At 33.9% G+C, this 19,015-nt stretch overlaps 1 protein-coding gene across 4 annotated transcripts in view; it reads right to left on the bottom strand.

Annotated features, from left to right (window-relative positions):
- The window catches only part of CWC22 (CWC22 spliceosome associated protein), a 32,807-nt gene that overhangs the window by 12,625 nt on the left and 1,167 nt on the right, over positions 1-19,015 (bottom strand). For 3 of the 4 annotated variants that reach the window (XM_085322067.1, XM_085322045.1, XM_085322059.1), the window contains exons 2-14: positions 17,372-17,484; positions 15,131-15,198; positions 14,181-14,300; positions 13,822-14,079; positions 13,165-13,293; positions 8,148-8,316; positions 7,692-7,745; positions 6,640-6,775; positions 6,344-6,550; positions 6,156-6,218; positions 5,464-5,553; positions 4,121-4,202; positions 2,616-2,676 (exon numbers count right to left, since the gene is read on the bottom strand). In XM_085322067.1, the coding sequence (XP_085178193.1) occupies positions 2,616-2,676; positions 4,121-4,202; positions 5,464-5,553; positions 6,156-6,218; positions 6,344-6,550; positions 6,640-6,775; positions 7,692-7,745; positions 8,148-8,316; positions 13,165-13,293; positions 13,822-14,079; positions 14,181-14,300; positions 15,131-15,198; positions 17,372-17,398 (1,464 nt within the window). In that variant the 5' untranslated portion in view covers positions 17,399-17,484. Of the gene's footprint in view, positions 1-2,615; positions 2,677-4,120; positions 4,203-5,463; positions 5,554-6,155; positions 6,219-6,343; positions 6,551-6,639; positions 6,776-7,691; positions 7,746-8,147; positions 8,317-13,164; positions 13,294-13,821; positions 14,080-14,180; positions 14,301-15,130; positions 15,199-17,371; positions 17,485-18,916; positions 18,956-19,015 lie in introns of those variants that run through there. The other variant, XM_085322051.1, reaches the window with a different exon arrangement.

Genomic DNA, 19,015 nt, shown 5'->3' with positions numbered 1-19,015 from the left:
TTGAAAGAATAAAGGATCATTTTCTTTGTTTAGGAATTGGCTGCTAATTCAAACAAATTTCCCATCAAGAGCATTCCGATTTGAAACTCTACGGACAAATCTGACACCAACAAATTCTTGTATAATTTTAATGTCTGTATCTGGTCATTGCTTCTGTTCCCACATTGACAAGGAAACCTCAGTTTCTCTTTTTCACMGTTATAAAACACTCCCAAGGAGCTGTAAGTCTATAGAATGAATCAATGTTGTCACATCTTTGATGAAGGTAGGGTGAAAAGTAATGAGGAATATTAGAAAAAAATCAGTACAAAACAGATTGAGTTTTACATCAATTCTTTTGAACTCTGGGTTGCAATAATTCCTACAACTAATACTGTTTCATCAATTGATATTAATTTATCTTTTAGATACACATCCACTCAAAAGGTGAAAAATTACACTTAAAAGCATCTAATTCACAGTAATTATAGCATAATTAATGGACCAACATTAGATTTTGTTTTTGGATGGGGTGGAGTGCTAAAGAAAAGTTCTCTAAGCACCACACATTTTACTATTCAARTATAGAAATTCTTATTCATCTAAGTGTAGTAGTTTTGCAAAGAATATTAYAAATTTGAATATTCAAATCTGTGATATTTAGAGAATTTTAGATAYGTTAGAATGAGATGTTACCATATCAAAACAATCTAGAGACTTAGCCAGACTGCTGGTAGGATATCCTATTTTGCCTTCTCTAGTCATATCTGTTCTCTAAAGAGAAATCAATTCAGAGATTATAGCACTGCTATTCACAAGGCTAGTCTACTCAAAATTAATCAGCACTATATTTGGATYGATTCTTAACAGTTCAACATACACTTAAAAATTGCTAGAAAATTCAATTTACCCATCCTTTCTTAAAGCTCAAAATACAACCCAGAAATTGCTTTGAGATCTTTCCTACAAAATTAAGAATGAATAACACTTTCTGGTTTTGCACTTATACAGAAAATAAAAAATACCCCACATATTTGCATATTTATTTCTGCATGCAGTTACATTCATGTATTTTTTTATTTGTGATTGACAGCACAAAAAGTAAAGTTTAAGGCCAAAAAAATAGAACACATCATAGAATTATGTTATATACAAAGAAATTATTCAGTACATTTTATGAGGTTCTAATTTACAAGAAGTAACACCTTAAACTGATTTGCATGTCTGATTATTTTTACTTGTAGCAATCGAAGCATTCACAGACAGGGAAACAAAGATCCAGGCAGCAAGTATTATGTCTAATCTTAACAAGTACCTACTTTTTCCAAATAAATGGCGAAAAAAGGCTACTTTCTTAGGTACCTCACATTTTGACTTTTGGATTTTTTTTTAAAACATATCCACAGAATAGCTGTTATTTGAGACTGTGCTGGTACTGAACRTCAGCGGTTGAGAAGTGGTTAACCGAGTGCCTAACATGCAGTGTTACACAAGTTATACCTGTGTGGTATTATGTAGCTTGTGTTTTCTGGATTGTTCTTGCTATTCTTTACAGCTGAAATTAGTTTGCCAGAAAAGGTTGGTTTTCTTTTACTTTAGAATCCTTCAGGTTGTATACCTCAATGGAAACCATAATCCTCTGCATGCTTAGCATTGCCTTTAAGTAGTGTTGAATTGTTTCATGCAAAAAATTAAGGACATTGGTAAGAAAATACACAATCATCTGAATTCTTAGTATATTTTTACGTAAATTACTTAGACTAGCACAAAAAAAAGGCCAACCAACTACTGATTATTAAATTTAATAAATTTTTCAAAGAGCATCTAATTGTAGTATAGATTTCCATTTCTTATTAGTTGTTATAAACATATGTCTGATCTACAAACAGACTTTCAAATGGAACAAAATATAGTAATCAAAACCGTAAGAAAATTAACAGCTCTTAAGTGCAACTCTCATGATGACATTTTACAGTTGATTGAAAAGCAATTTATATATTTAGATGAGTATTTAGATTCTACCAGGATCCAGTATAAATGATAAAGGACAATTTCCTTTACTCAAAATAATATTAACTGATCTTAAACATGGTATCTGCAACCAGTTTTTTTCTGATGATCTCTAAGATTAACCCAAAGCATCCTTACTTATAACAACTGCTGTAATTCAATACAGTGTTATTCAAACAAGACTGAAAGCAGCAGAACTACACATTTTTTGGCACTAYGTAGAATTTCAAGCCCAACAGACAGAAGTCTACAGTTGCTTGAAAACCTGATGTCCGTCCAGCTCTCAGACTTTTCTTTCAGAGCTCTGAGATTGTCTATTAGAGTACTATTTTGATAGGATAAATGTKTCAACAGTTCAACCAACAAACCCTCTCAAATAGACCATAAGTATACATTTAATACGTTTGCTAGAAAGGAGAAATTGCATCTATTTGTCCTATGAAATGCATGCCAGTTTATTTGCTTTAAAGGTTATATAAGACTCATTTTGAGGAGTAACAGCTGGAAGGAGTCACTGTCATTCATCTGCTATACAAACTAAGCTTCAGTACTACAGCAAGATTCTARATACTACAGCAATAAATTTCATAAAAATGGTAATAAAAAGAATAAAAAGCAAGGCTTACAGTTTGACTTTCAGGGAAGTCCATCTTCAGCAATTTGTGAGCACATTCTTCAAAGTCTAAACTGAAATAAGGAAAAAYATTTCTCATTGTCTGTGCAACATATACTATGCTAAAAACCTTTCAAAATTATATTTGAGATTGACATTGGTGGAACGAATACTAGTACTGCTAAAATTGTGTTAGGTAACTGAACTTGTAAAAACTAACACGCCACAAGGCCAGCCTCAATACCTTTCCAAATATAAAGCAATGACTATGTAACATATGGTAAGCATTCAGACAATGAAGGAGGGACAAGATCAGCTGCAGTTTAAAGAAGCTTTAATAAACCCCCCATACCAATTAATACATAGCTAAGAAACATTGCTGAACCTTTTTTTTTTGAAGTACCTCATTAACCTTCAAATGAAAAAAATTAGTATTTTGTATTTCAAGAATTTATATCTGAAAATTAATCTAAAGCTATTACCTTTGTAGACAATCTGAAAACAAGATCATTCAGGTTATTATCACTGTTGCATCACATTACAAAACTTAGTAACAAAACCAAATGTGAGCTCATTTTGCACATCCTGACAAATACTGTTTTTGAAGCTTACATACAGTGCCCACATTTCAGTAGGTATGTGCCATGCTCTCTTCTTCATAAATCCTTTCTTCACACATAAAAAACCTCTAGCTACAATGAATTTTCCCTCTAAGCATAGGATGAACTAATTATGGCAAGAATGTATCCAACACTAACTTTGAGAAAGGTCAATCTTCTATACATCTCAGTATGGTATTAATTCAGATGTCTAATTATCAACACTACAACTATAGTACTTCACTCCTCACACAGGAAAAATAGAAGTAGTAGGATTTCAGATACRCAGAGTATTGTGGCCTATTCCTACTTTTAACAGAATTGAGTAGTATTTGACAGACAAGATCTTGTATTACTCCTTTTACTTAAGTGACCATGTGGGAACTACATCATTATATTGTCAATATTTGTGCCATATATTGCAAGTGTGCCTTCAGTCTCGAGATGAACAAAGACACAGCACATTTTATGGCTGGTGTATGYATGCTTATTTCACCAGTAATGCAGATGGCAACAGACCTAGACAAGATCACACTGTAAAACTCTATTCTCGGAAATCAAGAAACTCTACAGTGTTTCCACTTTCAGTGTGTTGCGTATACTTCTCAGAACTCTTTAAAACGCTGCATAGTCTGATGATCACTGACTTCTGTTCAAACATACAGCAATCTTCACAGAAAAGTCCCAGTATACTGCTTCCATAAACATTTTAACACAAACAGGATTTGTTTGGGAATTTAGGCACCTCTTTGTCAAAACAGTCTGCTTTGTATAACTGATCGGCCTCGATAAGGAATGCTTTCCTGATTTTTCCCCCCTCATACTGCATTCTAAAAAAAAGAATTAAAAAGAAAAAAAATCTAGTTCAACAGTTTCAAAAAGACTACGCTTTTAGCTGTATAAATTACATTCTATTTACCTTGACTGAATAGCAAGATAAATTGTACGACGAAAGGAGACCAGGTTAATTTCTGTTTTGTCATGGATAGTAACTTTCTGTCCTAGGAAAGAGAAATATGGCTTTGTAAAGAGTAGAACATTAACATATAAATATGMAATCTCTGTAATGCATATATTTTTTAAAGTCTATAACAATATGAAATATTTTTGTACACATTTAGGACTATTTAGTTGTTTGGTKTATTTTTACAGAAAAACACCATCAGCATTTGCCTTACCTGTGACTAAGCGGCAAATGTTTAGAGATGAAATTTYAAGAGTAACTCTCCCTTTATAAAGTTCTTTCACACGATTTAGCCATCACAGAGTTTAACATTACTTGTTAACTTGTTAGCAAGGCATTTTCTACATACTTTAACAAAACAATGCTTCAACTGAATTTCCATTAAGAAAGTCTTTATTTCTGCTACAGGTAGGATCTAAGCAAGGATTTTGGAGCTACAGGTAGGATCCACAGCATTCTACAAAGTTGTGTTCTGTTCTAGAGCAGGAGTAGAAAATCTCTAACAAACCACATCCATACTGCGAACACCTTCATCCATAAGGTATTCACTATTTCTTCATTTTTTTAATGTTTAGCAATAGCATGATTCATTAAAAGTTCTCTGAATTTTCATACTTTTCATCAGCCTGTAAGTTTCAGTTTTTTGTGAAATACTCTAGCAAATTGATAAAGAAAACCATTCCTAATATTCTRCAAATATAGGACTCAGCTGGCTTGCAAATTATTCAGTTTTCACAAACATATCAGTTTGCTTATCTATCATTTCTTCCCTCCGAGTTAAAAATATTCTTTGAAAATGTTTAAACACTGTGATATGGAGCTTCCAGTCAAGATCAAGCAAGGAGGCTGAACAGACCTAATAACGGAGTTTTGAAAGGGACTTAAAAATAGACAAATGGTACAGTCCCAGAAAGGGCTTTTCTGCTAGTTTTTAAGCAAGTGTTTTCAACTTGGTTATTTTTAACATCTCMTGTTTACATGTTTTACATGGCTGCTTCTTCATGCAACTGATACTGTCAAGACCACTCAAGCAACAACGCTTCTCATTTTCCGTCTGTGCTCCAGTCTGCTTCCATTTACCTCTCAAATATTATACTACTATTATACTAAATATTATACTATACAAATATTATACTACTATTACACCTGCTAGCATTAAACACTTATATCTGGGGAGGATTTAAGAATAAAACACTCCTTAACATTCAAAAATTCTTGATTTGCTAAAACCTTAAGTTTTTTTTCCTGTTTCATCTACAACAGTTTCATCACCAGTAAGTTGCTAGTCACACTCTTACCATCTTCATCCTCCTCTTCCTCTTCCTCTTCCTCGCTACTTCCAGCCTCTTGATCTGCTTCAGATTCACTGTCACCTTCATCAAGAATTTCTGAAGGAGTAATATCTCAAGTTAAATGAATAGAGATCACAGTAGTTTAATTACAAAAAATAAGATTCAACATCTCAGAGTGAAAGGTTATCCTGGCTGGAGAATCTGGCAGAGCCAAACAAACAGAGATTTCACAACTGAAATGAAAACATGTTTTTTAGAATACTGAAAAAAACATGATACTGACAGAACACCAGGGATTCAATTCATCATAAACCTTTTCAGTGTAAGACAGTTATTTGATTGAGACTGTTAAATAATAAACATTGGTAACAACGACTCGATAAGTAAATGCCCTTTTTGGCTGAAGGAATTTGTATTCAGCTAGGCATCCTCCAGCTGTGTTATTTAACTATAAAACATCCAAGCCAGCTAAATCTGAAACAATCAAATAGTACATTTACTGCAAAAGTATTTATCAGCCTTGCTTATCAGAATCTGAAAATACAACATTAATTGTAAAAACTTAATAGAATCCTTTAACAATTTCATGTCTCAGTTAAATGCTTGGATAGACCATATCTTTATATACATACATATACACGTGTATTATATATTTTTATACATTTGTGTGTGTATGTACACACAAACATACATCCTACCTTTCTTCAGTGTTTTGTATTTCTCTTCATTTTCCATGAAGTTAGGATCCAACTTGAAAACATCTTTAAAATAAAAGAGAATTTTATTTAAAAATACAAAATGAATAAAAAGCTGCATATATAATTATATAATCCTTTTTTTTTCACAGGGAATGAAGCCATAGAATTATTTTCTATTTCTAACTTACTAAGCACATCCTCTGGGTTATAGTCATCCTCTAATGGCAACATATGAGTAAACTGATCCTCCTCTTCCACTAGATCTAATCCCTCTGGAATGATTGGATGATCTTTGAAGCCATCCTTCCGTACAGCAAACATAACTTCTATCATGTACTGAACACGCATGTCAATTTTAGATTCATGTAGAATGTGACGAAGACGGTCAAAGATTGCTTTGGATGAAAAGAGAAATGTAAATGTGAAAAAATATTTATTAATAAAAAACACTGAATAGACAAATGTTCTGGTTAATTATACTTACCATTAATGCCTCTAGGAGACACTTCTGTTAATTTGAGCCCACTCTCTTTAAGAAATCCAATTGCTACTTCAATACTGTCATCTGTAGGTCTTTCAAGAAGCAAGGTGAGCATTTCCAAACATAAAACCTCATGAGCCTTTGGAAGGAATATTAATAAATTACAATTTACAATGTTCCCCTATTATTACAGGGACTTTGTTGATTGAGATCTACAGCTTTTGATGACGTCATGTCACACTTGTTTAACCATGAGCACATGACAACATTAGTGGGACAAAGTTAATTAATAAAAAGTCAAATTTTCAAACAATTTTGCTTCCTATACTTGCACCAACTTTGTAGTGAATATGACTGTACTACTGGAAACTGTCTTCTCTCCAGCAAACAAGCAAGCAATGAAAAAAAAAACTATTAGGAAACAGAATGCATTTCCAAGAAGTAAATAAAATAACTCACACTACAAAAAAACGCTGGAGTTAAATATTTTGATTTTATTTTAAGTGGATCAGGTCTATAATCAAATCAGGTCTTCCARGAACAGGTATATAAGCAAATGGAATATATCAGATCAGTTTCTTCTTGTCTGGCTGTGCAGATGTTTATGTCCRTATCATATGTCAATGCTGCAAGAAAATGCTGTTTAAAATCTTGGATCCACCAATTTATACTTAACTGGAGGACAGAGCCTCAGATTAAGTTTGCTTTACAACCCAAACTATCTGAATACTAGTCCAAACATATCTAGAAACTCTGGGCAAGCTCTGGAGCACAGGTGTAAAGCATCCTTCTATCTGTAGAAGCATAGACATGCCTATTCAGTCTACTTCTGATTACACATATCCCAATTCTATGATAGCCGCACAGCCAAGTTACCAGATGCAATTTCTTTTCCAGAAAGGCCCTAACAACTYAGAGCAAGCAACAAGTGTTTAYAGAAATCTGAGCTCAGGTTTCTTTTAGAACAGGCAGAAATCTTTATTTGGGMTACTGCTATCTTCAAGCTAAAGAAACACCCATATAGAATTTGGACTGAGGAAGAAAAAGTAACTTACCACATTCTGATTCATCAGATGTGCAACAAACTTTGAAGATGTTAGACAGAGTTGCTGAAAAAGAAAGATGTGCCACAATTTTCTATTATTTTATACAGAATAAATGTGCTCAGCTCAGATATTCTTAATATTTGTGTATACCACAATCTGAAATTAAGTCATGAAAATAACTACTGAGGGATATTGGTAAATATTCTTCAATTAGGACTGCATACTTTCAAACAGAGTACCACAGCACCAAACTAACACAGGTTAGCAAGCTTTCACAATACTCCATTTGGTATCTGTATTTGGTACACAGTATTTGGTATAATCTGGGTCCATGTACAATGATAGGTCCTAACCCACAGGTGCTGGCCATGTTCCTTTGAAGTATATGATTTGAACACAGTTGGTAAGAGGTTAACACAGGAGAATTACAAGTTTCAGCATGTTGCTTCATTACATCCTACCTACCTTATCATTTCTGCGATATCCTTTGCGAAAATTTAATATCAACCTCTTGAGGATTAATTCACCAATATTTGGAAATTTTGAATTGATAATTGCCACAAGAGCTGCATAAACGTGGGTAAAAATTGGAGAGGCACTCTGAGCTTGCAAAATGGATCTAGACAGCAATCCCCTGTAAAAATATGAGCTTATGAATCAGAAGCTTATTCTGGTAATGAAAACATTAAATATTTTCATTAAATATTTTCACCCAGTATGCATTATATAAAATAGATGGAATACAGTTAGAAGAGTTAYAAAAACACCAAACAACAATCATTTTCACAAAGTTTACTGCACAAGAAATGGAGTTTTGCAAGATGTTGCCCAAATGTGTCTGGGCTCAGAAATTCTGAAACTGATATCTTATCTTTCAAATGTTGTTCCTATTGGAATTACATTTTAAAATGATAAACATTTTGAAAGCCCTCATCTTGTAGAAATAATCCTGCAATTATCTCATTTTTAACTCAAAAAGAAGCTCTTCAAAGCTTTAGAAATTTATGATTTTGTCATTTCTTCTCAGTTAAAACAAAAACATTCCGTTTGTGACAGAAAAACCAACTGCTCTGCTACTAGTTAAGAAACACAGAATTGCACTCCAGTATAATAAATAACCAAAAGGAGTAAAATGAATTTCTAAAAAATAGAAATTGTATGTCATATAATATCTGTAACAATAAAGATCTACCTAAGAGTAATAAATGTTCAGTAAAATAAAATAGTCAGTGAAGTAAGGCTTTTTAATGCTTTACTTAGATGAACAGTGTATTTTCAATATCTTAATTATGTTCTGGCACTGACAGCTGAATATAAAAGACTACTTCCAGAAGGCTAAATGAATAGAAACAAAGGGCTCAAAATCTGATGGATATTTTATTATACTAAATGTCTCTACTACATTTATATTAACTTTAAAGTTAAAAAAAAAAAAAAAACAAAAAAAACTTTGAGAATTTGTCTTAGATTTGCATTGCTTTAGGACACAGAATTTGACTTTGGTTATATTACTGCATTGAAATAACRAAAAAGAAAGCCCTGCAAATTTGGRTCTTCACAGAGCATACTGGCATTCAACTCTATCTTCTCTGTCATCTATTGAAATCTATCTTAAAAAGAAGTCTTACATATATCTAAATGCAAACTGCAAAATGAGCTTATTACTATTTATTTTGGAGTTGATAAATGGGATAGAACACATTTCATATTATAAAAAGGAAACACAATAATTCTTTCTGAAACTACTAATTACTTCCGGATTACAAACTAAAGTATTCTAGATCTGACCCTGTTTACTGTCCTACTGGGAAAACTGAGAACAGTACCTCACAGCTAGGTAAATATATATTTTTTTTATTTTTATACTTGGTACTTTTGCATTAACTTGGAAGCAAAGATTTACAGTAAGGGAAATGATGCTAGTCTGTATCTATGATTTTTTGAATAGTTCCATACAGAGATTTAACAGCTTATGAAGTAAAGTATATACAAGGAACTTCCACAAACAAATGAATTCTAGTAACATCTACCACACTTACTTTGTAAACTAAGCATTACTGCTTGCACAAAAAAATACATCTGAGGATGAAATGCATGCAAATAAAAAACAGCTCTAAAACAGACTATTTAAGACTCCAGCAGAAATAATTTTGGTAACTACTTAATTTTATTTTGTTACTTTCATGCTATTTGCAAGATTCTCATCTTCCCATCAAATACTAAAAACTTCAAATAATGCATTCCTTGGAGATAAGGAAGGAACAAAATAGGAGACTTTCCTCTTCAAGTAACAGTGTATAATTAATTCATGACAGAAAAGTGTGGCAATCTGGAACATAACAACTTTCTGGATATTTCTAAAATGTTTAATTCTAGATGTAAAACAACTACTTGTTCTTAAAATGTGTTACTTTTCKGTTTCGTAAAAATTGTAAGAAAATCAACATACTATTTTTTCAAATAAAAAAGAGTTCTTTCATATTTGCATGTATTAATGATTCTGATATAAGCAAGGTATCTCTATTAGATTTTTGAGAACAGCACTTTGGTAATGACTTGTGGATTATATCCATCTTCAAAAACTAGTTAAAGATCACCACACAGTTCTGAATTACAATCTTCCATAATACTTCAYTTCTATTTTATTGTCATGCTTTAARTTTTATTTAAAATTAGATGCAGAAGAAGATTAAAATTGATTTTACACCTACTGAAAGGGAGCTTTATTTCTATAATTCATGAAGAACAGAACTTAAATCTATTCACTAAAAGCAGTGATGATTCTAACTGAAAACAAAATGGACTTTTCAGAAAGACTATGTTCCCTCTCTTTTGAAAAGGCAGCATAAGGAAGAAACAAAGCACAGAGAAACCTCAAGAAGAAAAAGACTATCAGAAGCATCTAATATTTGCCGTTTGGTCAAAGATGTTCAATTCTCACGGTAGACCATAGAAACAAAAACAAGTGGAAGAAAGGAACATCCAAGTGACTTGCAYAGGTCTAAGGCCCAAATCATGTTCTACAAGAAGTTACCCACTGCACTGAGTAAATTTTGAGTTGGCAAGATACTACTCAAGCTACTCATTCTGAACTTCTAAATAATTTTCCTGGAGGCACCCATCTCATTAACTAGTCAAAACCCCAGATGCTTAAGTTTTGACTTCTAATCTTCTATTAAGATTATACACCTGAAGGCATATGGATAGGATGTGAACACATACATATCTTCTGCCATTACATCTACCCAATATGAGAAAGTACTATCCATCTACCTAAATGAGTAGTGAGTGAACTAAATTGACTACTAAAATAGCCAAATGAATACAGTGCACCACCTGCTAAAATATGATATGCTATTTTGAGGAATAGATAAATGAATAAAGCTTTGTGAAGTAGATTCCATAAATCCAGCTTTTTCATTTTCTTACAGTTAAGAAAAAGCAAAAATGTCAATTAAGCAGCTGTGAGATGCATCATGATGCTGTAACACCATGTGATTTAGCTGAAGTTAGGATACATATCCTAGCACACTTCAAGCTCTCTCAGCTACCCTGCATAGCATTATGCAGTTGTATTCTTCAGATCCTCGTTAACAATTTGTAAATTAAAAACAAAACACTACTCTCCCAGCATACCGGATTATTTTAAGAATTAAGGTATTTAAGAGAGGATGATCTATGACACTAAGTTGTCAGAGAACATACAAGTGTTTGAAGCATAAATGCACTACATTCTCCACAGAAATAATGTATTTGCTTCCTACTTATAGAGCACCATCTTTTTATGTCACTTTTCGGGCAAAATGAAAGCCTTCTGTGCTCCATCATTTGCTTTACTATACCAGGCTCTATTAAAAAACTTTAGATAGGACATACATCCATACTCTGTAAAACATCAAAAATTTCAACTTTCAAGACAGACCTGGAGTCTGTGTTACTTTAGAACTGCAGTTAAAAAAAACATTAATTAAGCATTAGGAACATCACAGGCTTCTGCTTGTTGACATAGCTTTGTCAGTCACGGGTATAAAAAGATTACAGCTTTGGTCAGTGCAGTTCTCTAAATTAAATTACCTTTAAAAAAAAAAAAACACACTTTTTACTCATAGGGAATTATTTTTACAGAAGTAAAAACAGAGTCCTCTTAACTACACAAGCCTCTAGGTTAGGCATGATTCACTAATTCCAATATGATAACATCAGCAAAGCATTCAATACTAGCAAGGCCACAGGACTCCTTCAGATATGTTACTTTCAACCTATTTTTCCATTGTGCGCAGAAAATGTGCCGGGAGATCTATTTCACTGTTTTAAACTTAAAATAGTTTCTACCCAGTAATGTCTCCCACCCTGTCACCTCAACTCTCCAGAAGCAGCAAAATAGGAAAAACATCAAAGATCTGTCTTACAGCTGTTACATTACCTATCTAAACTGACTTTATTGCTGAAGTACACAAAATCAAAACAGGTTACACGTTATTGGAGACTATCTTGCTTTATTTGGTAAAATTTGCCACACAGATAATACCACCATTGATTCAACAGAGTTTGCACCTAGAACCACATGTCTGGCTTTAGGTTACTTACATTAAGACTTCTATCATCCTTTAATCTGAAGTATCTCCTATTCTGTTATTAACCACTCATTCCCTTTGATTCCACTAGCATTTCTATTCTAAGGATTAAACATTGTTTGGACAGATTCTGTAATGCGTTTTAAAAAAACATTTAATTTAAATGAAAAGGTAAGTAGTAYAGGAATTACAAATTGATTCTTGGGAATTTCTTTCAAGATTTTAACTCTTTTTGTTTTTTAAAATCAGTAAATCAGACTGTCGTTTTGCTCAGCAGGGTGTTTTCTTGTTCTTTTTTTTTTTGTTTTGTATTGTTTTGTTTTTTAAGTGACAGCCAATCTAAGAAATCTATCTTCTTTTAAACAAGCAATTTTAACATCTAGAGACAAAAATCAGAGCAAAACAAGCCATCACACCATAACTTGGTACTTATCTGGGATAGTACAGTAGGTTTTTTTCTCCATGTTACAATGGTAAAGATGAAGACAGTAACAATCCGGTCAGATAGTTGTAGTAAAAAACATTTTGCTAAATATTGACAAAGAACATTATTTGCTCCACAGATAAAAATCCATGAATCCAAAATAGATGGCGTAGACAGACATGTTTGTAAATGTTTGTAGATGTTTGTAAATTGCAAGCCATTCAAGTAAAATGAATASGCAAAATCATCATGAAAAGGAAACATATACCATTTATTGTACTCTTTTATTCTTTCAAGTATACAACACCATTTTGCTCTCTTTTTCCAAGCAAGAAAGTCCTCTGTATAGGACAAGATAGACTAAGGTCAATTTTAAAATTTGACTAGTACCAGTACACTACACATAGCATACATATTAATGTACATATGAATAGTATATATTAATAGAAAAGCAAGAGTTGTTTTAAAACATTTTGACACTTACCTTCCTCGAACAATATTTTCCTGAAGAAGTTCATGAATAATATTTTCTATATTAGACACATTCACTTTATTGACAAGACCGTTGATTGACTTCTTCAAAGCTTCCCAACTCATCCTCTGATAAGCCAAGCTATTACAAAGATATCACAAATCACTAATTCAGATAAATCTGAGTGAGATAGCATCAAGTAATTCACACAAATTCACACAAATGTGAATGTAAGTTGCAATAAATAAAGAAGGTAAAAAATGTACACCACATAAACGTGAAGACTGGTTCACAATTGTATATATAGCTACTAGGCACCACCAAACCAATGTGACGTACTAAAATTAGTTCTCTGCAGACATTTTATAACCTGATATGTTCAGTTTTCTGAGTTATCCATCCCCCCCCAAAAAAAGTTCATGCTCTGTACCCTACTTTTCCAATAACATTTCAAATCAGAAGTAGGTCCAGTCTAATTTGGATTTTTACAGAGATAGGAGAAGAAAGGAGTTTTTCAGAGAAACATTTCTCTTACCTTTCTTCTGATAAACCTACACCTTCAAAGATGGTTCATAATCCTTAAAATGCATCCTATTTTTAGCAGCATTCCCTAAAACCTTTAGGTTTTTATTTTACAGTAGACATTCTAGTTTGTTACCTTCAACTCACCTATTTTTATCAGTGATTTGTTCTTGCATCATCCTGAGCTTGGCAGGTGGAATATATGCTCCACCTGTGCGAGTAAGGATTGGATCCAGCTCTTCTCTCTTTTTCTTTGAGGGAGGCTCATCATGAGGAAGTGAGCTCTGGGGCACCGACCTTTCCGGACTTCTACGATCCGGGGATGAATATTTTCTCTGCCTCCTTCGATCAGATTCTCTTTCCCCCCATTTCTCATGGTGTCTATCTCGCTCTCTTTCCATCCTTCTAAAAAAAAAAGAACTCAGATGTTGGTGAAATGTTTTCATCTTTTATTCTTTAAAATGAAAGAAAAAAATCGCAGTGATTAAAAAAGGCTTGATACTCACCTTCCTTCTGAAGTTCTGTCATCATAGTAGTCCCTTCTTGAATATTCCTCATACCTGCTGTCATCAGAGTATCTTCTCTCTCTGGGAGATGGAGACCTGTCACGCTCTGCATCCCTATCCCTACCCCAAAACACAAATTCTTAGTAAAAGGTTTAGTAAAGCTATACTAGTACTTCCCATATTATTTGTTACACGTATACAAGTAGTTGCACTTCTGCACTCTATACTGAGTCTCAGTATATTCATCATTCAACAGAAGACGCGCACTTGATAACAATACATTGCCAGCAAAAGAAAAATTATCAAGATTAAGAGACGACGGTAGAATAAAACTCCTTGTAGAGCTCAAAATTAAATGCTAAGTGGTAATAATATCAGCTACCAAAGGCAAACACAGCACTGTGCATTCTTTGGACCATATGTATGCATTCATGTCATCCACTTTTGCTTATGTAGCTTTAAACAGAATAGGTGCTATTAGAAAAAAATTATATTGTGCTTAGTACAAGTAGTTTCATTTCAAGCAAAATGCGAAATTAAAACAAAATTGCCAATAGTTCATCTCATGTCCTGGTAGACTGCACTTCAAATGACATTTCTGTGTCTCCTGCTGGCATCATAATCTTGCTCTAAAGTGAGAATTGTGGTATCAGCAATATAGGGGTCCAAGCAAGAAGCTGGAAATTAATTTCCATTTTTAAGTCCCCCGGCATTCTAACTAAATGCTAAAGAATTTTAAAATGTTTAGTTTGCAAAATAAGTCTATTTAATGACTGCTCTCACAACATGCAAATAAATCTATTCCATTAAACCTACAATTATTTTTCAATGATGAGTTATGATAATACGTAAAAAAAAAAAAAAAAAAAAAGCAGATTTTTTTTTTCATTTTAACTATGGGAGGTATGTATACAGAAGTATTACAAGGCATAAAAGTTAGCCATTTCTACCTGTCCTCTGGAGACAAACTTCTCTGGCGTGAACTGTAGCTTTCTTTCCTCTCATAACTGGAACTATGCTTTAAAAAAAAAAAAAAATTAAGCCAAACATTATAATATAAATATTTTGAGTAGACATTTCTTTGAGATGGAAGTTGAGTATGTCTTTGATTCCACACTCCTTACAAGAAATAACTGTCAWCAAATAAAGTTAATAGTAGTCAGGCTTGTAACAAGGATAGATGGTTCTTCAAATAATACATAGGTACGCAGTTGAACTCCCTTTTACAGGATGTTGTAGATGCTAAAAATTTACATGAGTTCAAGGAGAGAAAGGACAAACATGAAAAAAAACTAACATGGGTTATTAAATGCACAAAACTATCTGGCTCAGGAAGTTGCAAATGGACCTGAAATTAATTCAAGGTAGAAAACAAACAAAAAAGCACACTTTTTTTCCTCCTCAAAATAATACAAGGCATGATAGCATACTGAGTTTCCAAGAAGTCCATAAAAAAAAGTTCTGAAAGATACAGTGCACATACTGCATCTAAATAAAAAATTTTTTTAAAAATCATGGTGTTAACTATATCACTACTGAATAGATGGTAAGAGTTGGGTTTTTCTAGGATGATTTATTCCCATGAGTTCTGCATCTGCTTTTCTCCAAACAGACACAACAGGACATGTGTTCAAAGGAGTAAAACAGTGTAATGGATGACTGTATTTGGGAGCTGGTTCTCATGTCTTCTTGCAAAAAGTAGCTATGCTTGTTGAACAGCTTGGCACCCTCGGCTCTTTGTGACGAGTCATCCTGCTGCAGGCTACGTTCCTCTTCCTACCCCATTTCCATCAAAATGATGAACTGAAAGTGTTTAAAAAATATGATTTCGCTAACTGATTTATTTTGACAAAAAGATTAGGGAAGACTATCATGACCACATGACTGGTAAGACAAGAAGAGAAATCAGTGAATCCCTCAATCATCTCTGTCAAAAAAAAAAAGCAGTCAGAACAGCTGGAACCAAAAGAATGAAGACGATCATGCAGGGCCAAACTCCAGAAACAAGGAGAACAATACTGTTCTACTCTCCCTTCTCAAATCTAGCATACCTGACATATGTAGCACTTGTAAACCATTAATCTAGAAGAAAAACTTTGAACTTAAATTTTTCTTGTTGCATTCCTAAAAATCACCCTTCAATTCAGAAATGCATTACACAGCTTTTAAAAGGAAGATACCTTTCACAGTAAGAAATATAACTGTCACATTTAAAGCAATGCCAGTAACTCCTATTTCTTGCCACTTCCTGTCTCTGTATTTTTCCATTTTGACATCACTGCTGATATTTCAACATCTCTTTTCCCCACTCCTCCATTTGTTCATGTTCTGTTTTCGCATTCATTCACTTCTCACCATTTACTTTGTTTTGTCATTAAATGCTAATAATGTTCAGGGCATCCACTGTTAAGACAGAGAGTGTTAGCTAACAACCGTAATTCACTGACTTTAGCAGCAACTTTTCTTCTACAGCCAATTRATATCAGTTACGGATATTGTTCATTTCACATTCAGGCTGTTTTACTCGAAACACCGTCAATTAGAAATCCTATCACTAGAAACACAGAAATAATTAAAGAGTAAAAGGCAACACAGGAAGACTATGATCTGCATAAGCCTTCCCCAGAGATCATGCTGGTTTGGTATCAACTTAAAGATGATGCTTCATGTGTTAACAACAAGGTGGATCAAACTGGAGAGCACAGGGAGAAATATTCCAATTCAGATCAGGCCTGATAGCATTTGGGAAGGAGGAAGAAAATATTAAAGCAGATGAATGAAGCATGCAAATTTTACTTTAAACAAAAATCTACATTATAAGTGAACAAGTACAGCATAAGTGAGCAAGTACATCTTTGAAAAAGATTCCATTGCTACCYATATGAGGTACATAGCAGTAACATGCTCACAAATATTGGGTAAAATATTTAGATGTTAAGTGTTTTCCAAGTGTGACAACAGAACTTTTAGAAGTACATCGCCGATCAATAAAATAACAGCAAGGGGGGGGGGCAGGGTAGGTAGAGGGGGAGCTGTATTAAGAAAATTTAATTTCCAATCGAATGAAAAGGAAAAGCGATGAATTAAAACCTAAGAGATAAATACAAGACTTTCAACATAAATTTCCATGCTCTAATCCCTCTATAAAAAAAACTCCAAACTGTAGTATTCCAGAACTTAACAATACCTACATTTATTTGTGCCACCCTGCTCTTCATTTTGTCTTCTACTTTTTAAATGAAGTTCTGAATATGTAGAAATGAGGAAATTCAAAGTGTAGTTCAGTGTATCCAGAACATTTCACCTACAAAAGACAGAATACAATCAAACCCTTCTACTGCTGCACTACCTAAGGCATATTTATATATCTACATATTTTAATAAGTAAAATAAGGAGAACATCTTATGACTTTTTAATCATGATTTTTCAATGAAATACACTTTTTGAATAATTCTTTTGCCAACACAGAACAGTTATTTTTAGAAAGAAAACAATTTAAAGCTTCATTTTAGGTATCTACTTAAATTTTTAAAATGAAAGAGAATCTAGGATTCTTTCCACTCTTCTCTTGCACTCAAATGTTACTCTATCAGAAGACGATTGAAGTTTATGTAAATTTAACCTAAGCATCAGTGTCTTGAGAGGCATGAGCTGCCATCAGGCATAACTGCCAAAACACCAGAATTAAAATTGAATTCTGGTGTATTCAAGATTCCTACAAAAAGCTCAGCTCAGCAAATGAATTTCTGTTCCTTGCAATAGTTATTGCATATGGAAAAAATCAGAAATACGCTCACACAAGTCTTATTTGGTATATGAATAGATACTGAAGTTTAACACGCTACCACGGCCCAGCAATTTGCAGCTTAACCTGTAGCTGAGCCAGCAGGAAGAGCAGAGGCCTATCTCTCAGCCACGTGAATTACCTACTCCATCGGAAATTTAAAATAATACGCCACACTGCCAACTGAGTGGCCGCAGATATTTGTTTGCATCTTATTTCTGTTAAGGGTGCTAATGCGCTAAAAATACCTAAACTCAACTAGAAAAGCTCAAACGTAAGAATCTTGCTGGCACTGAACTGTGACCCTACTATTATTTGCCACTACTTGTACTCTCCTGTAAGATATTCCCTCATTGTCTCATCAGCTAAAGTGGAAGAGGGGAAAAAAAAAACACACTTTAATTCATATTGTTATCATGCTACGAGATCTGTAGTAGGAGCAAAAAGAGCAGGCAGAAGGCTGAAAACAACTCCTTTAGCTTACAGATGTAAGTTAAGAGTATTTTGATTTTCAAATCACACTTGACAGAAATTAACAAAAGCAACGCACTGCTTTCCAAATTCCTGAAGACGAACACAGACAGTTCCTTCTTACTCTTGTTTTTATTATCTAACTAGGTAAGAACTTCCCTATTTTTGTTTTTATTAATTCCCAATTTTAAGTGGCATTACTCCCAGTAACAACACATTTTGAAAAATCTTTAATCTAGCGGTTGCAAGCAAGCAGTAGTCGGGATCAAATCCAGGTAAGAAGCCGCAGCAGAAGTGCAAGCCTGGAGCAAGCGGCAGGGGCGGGGTGCAGCCCCTTGCCAGCCCCGCCAGGGCACTACCAGGGCGCGCAGCAAGCGCCTCTCACACCGACACCGCGTTTTATGCTGTACTTCACGGGCAGGCTTGAATACTTCCTTAAAACTAAACTACCCCCCCACACACACACACACACGCACGCACCCCGCAGGTCAGACCACTGAAGCCCGCGTAACACAGCCAAAGCAGACCAAGATATTTAAGCGGCAGCTGGGAGTTCACCAGCAGCAGCACCGCCGGCGC

Source organism: Rhea americana, unplaced genomic scaffold (assembly GCF_003343005.1).
Source record: "Rhea americana isolate MKP2758 unplaced genomic scaffold, rheAme1 scaffold_12, whole genome shotgun sequence".
In the NCBI taxonomy this organism is placed as follows: domain Eukaryota; kingdom Metazoa; phylum Chordata; class Aves; order Rheiformes; family Rheidae; genus Rhea; species Rhea americana.
The sequence above is the reverse complement of the archived record's forward strand: the minus strand, read 5'-3'. Positions and strand labels throughout refer to the sequence as shown.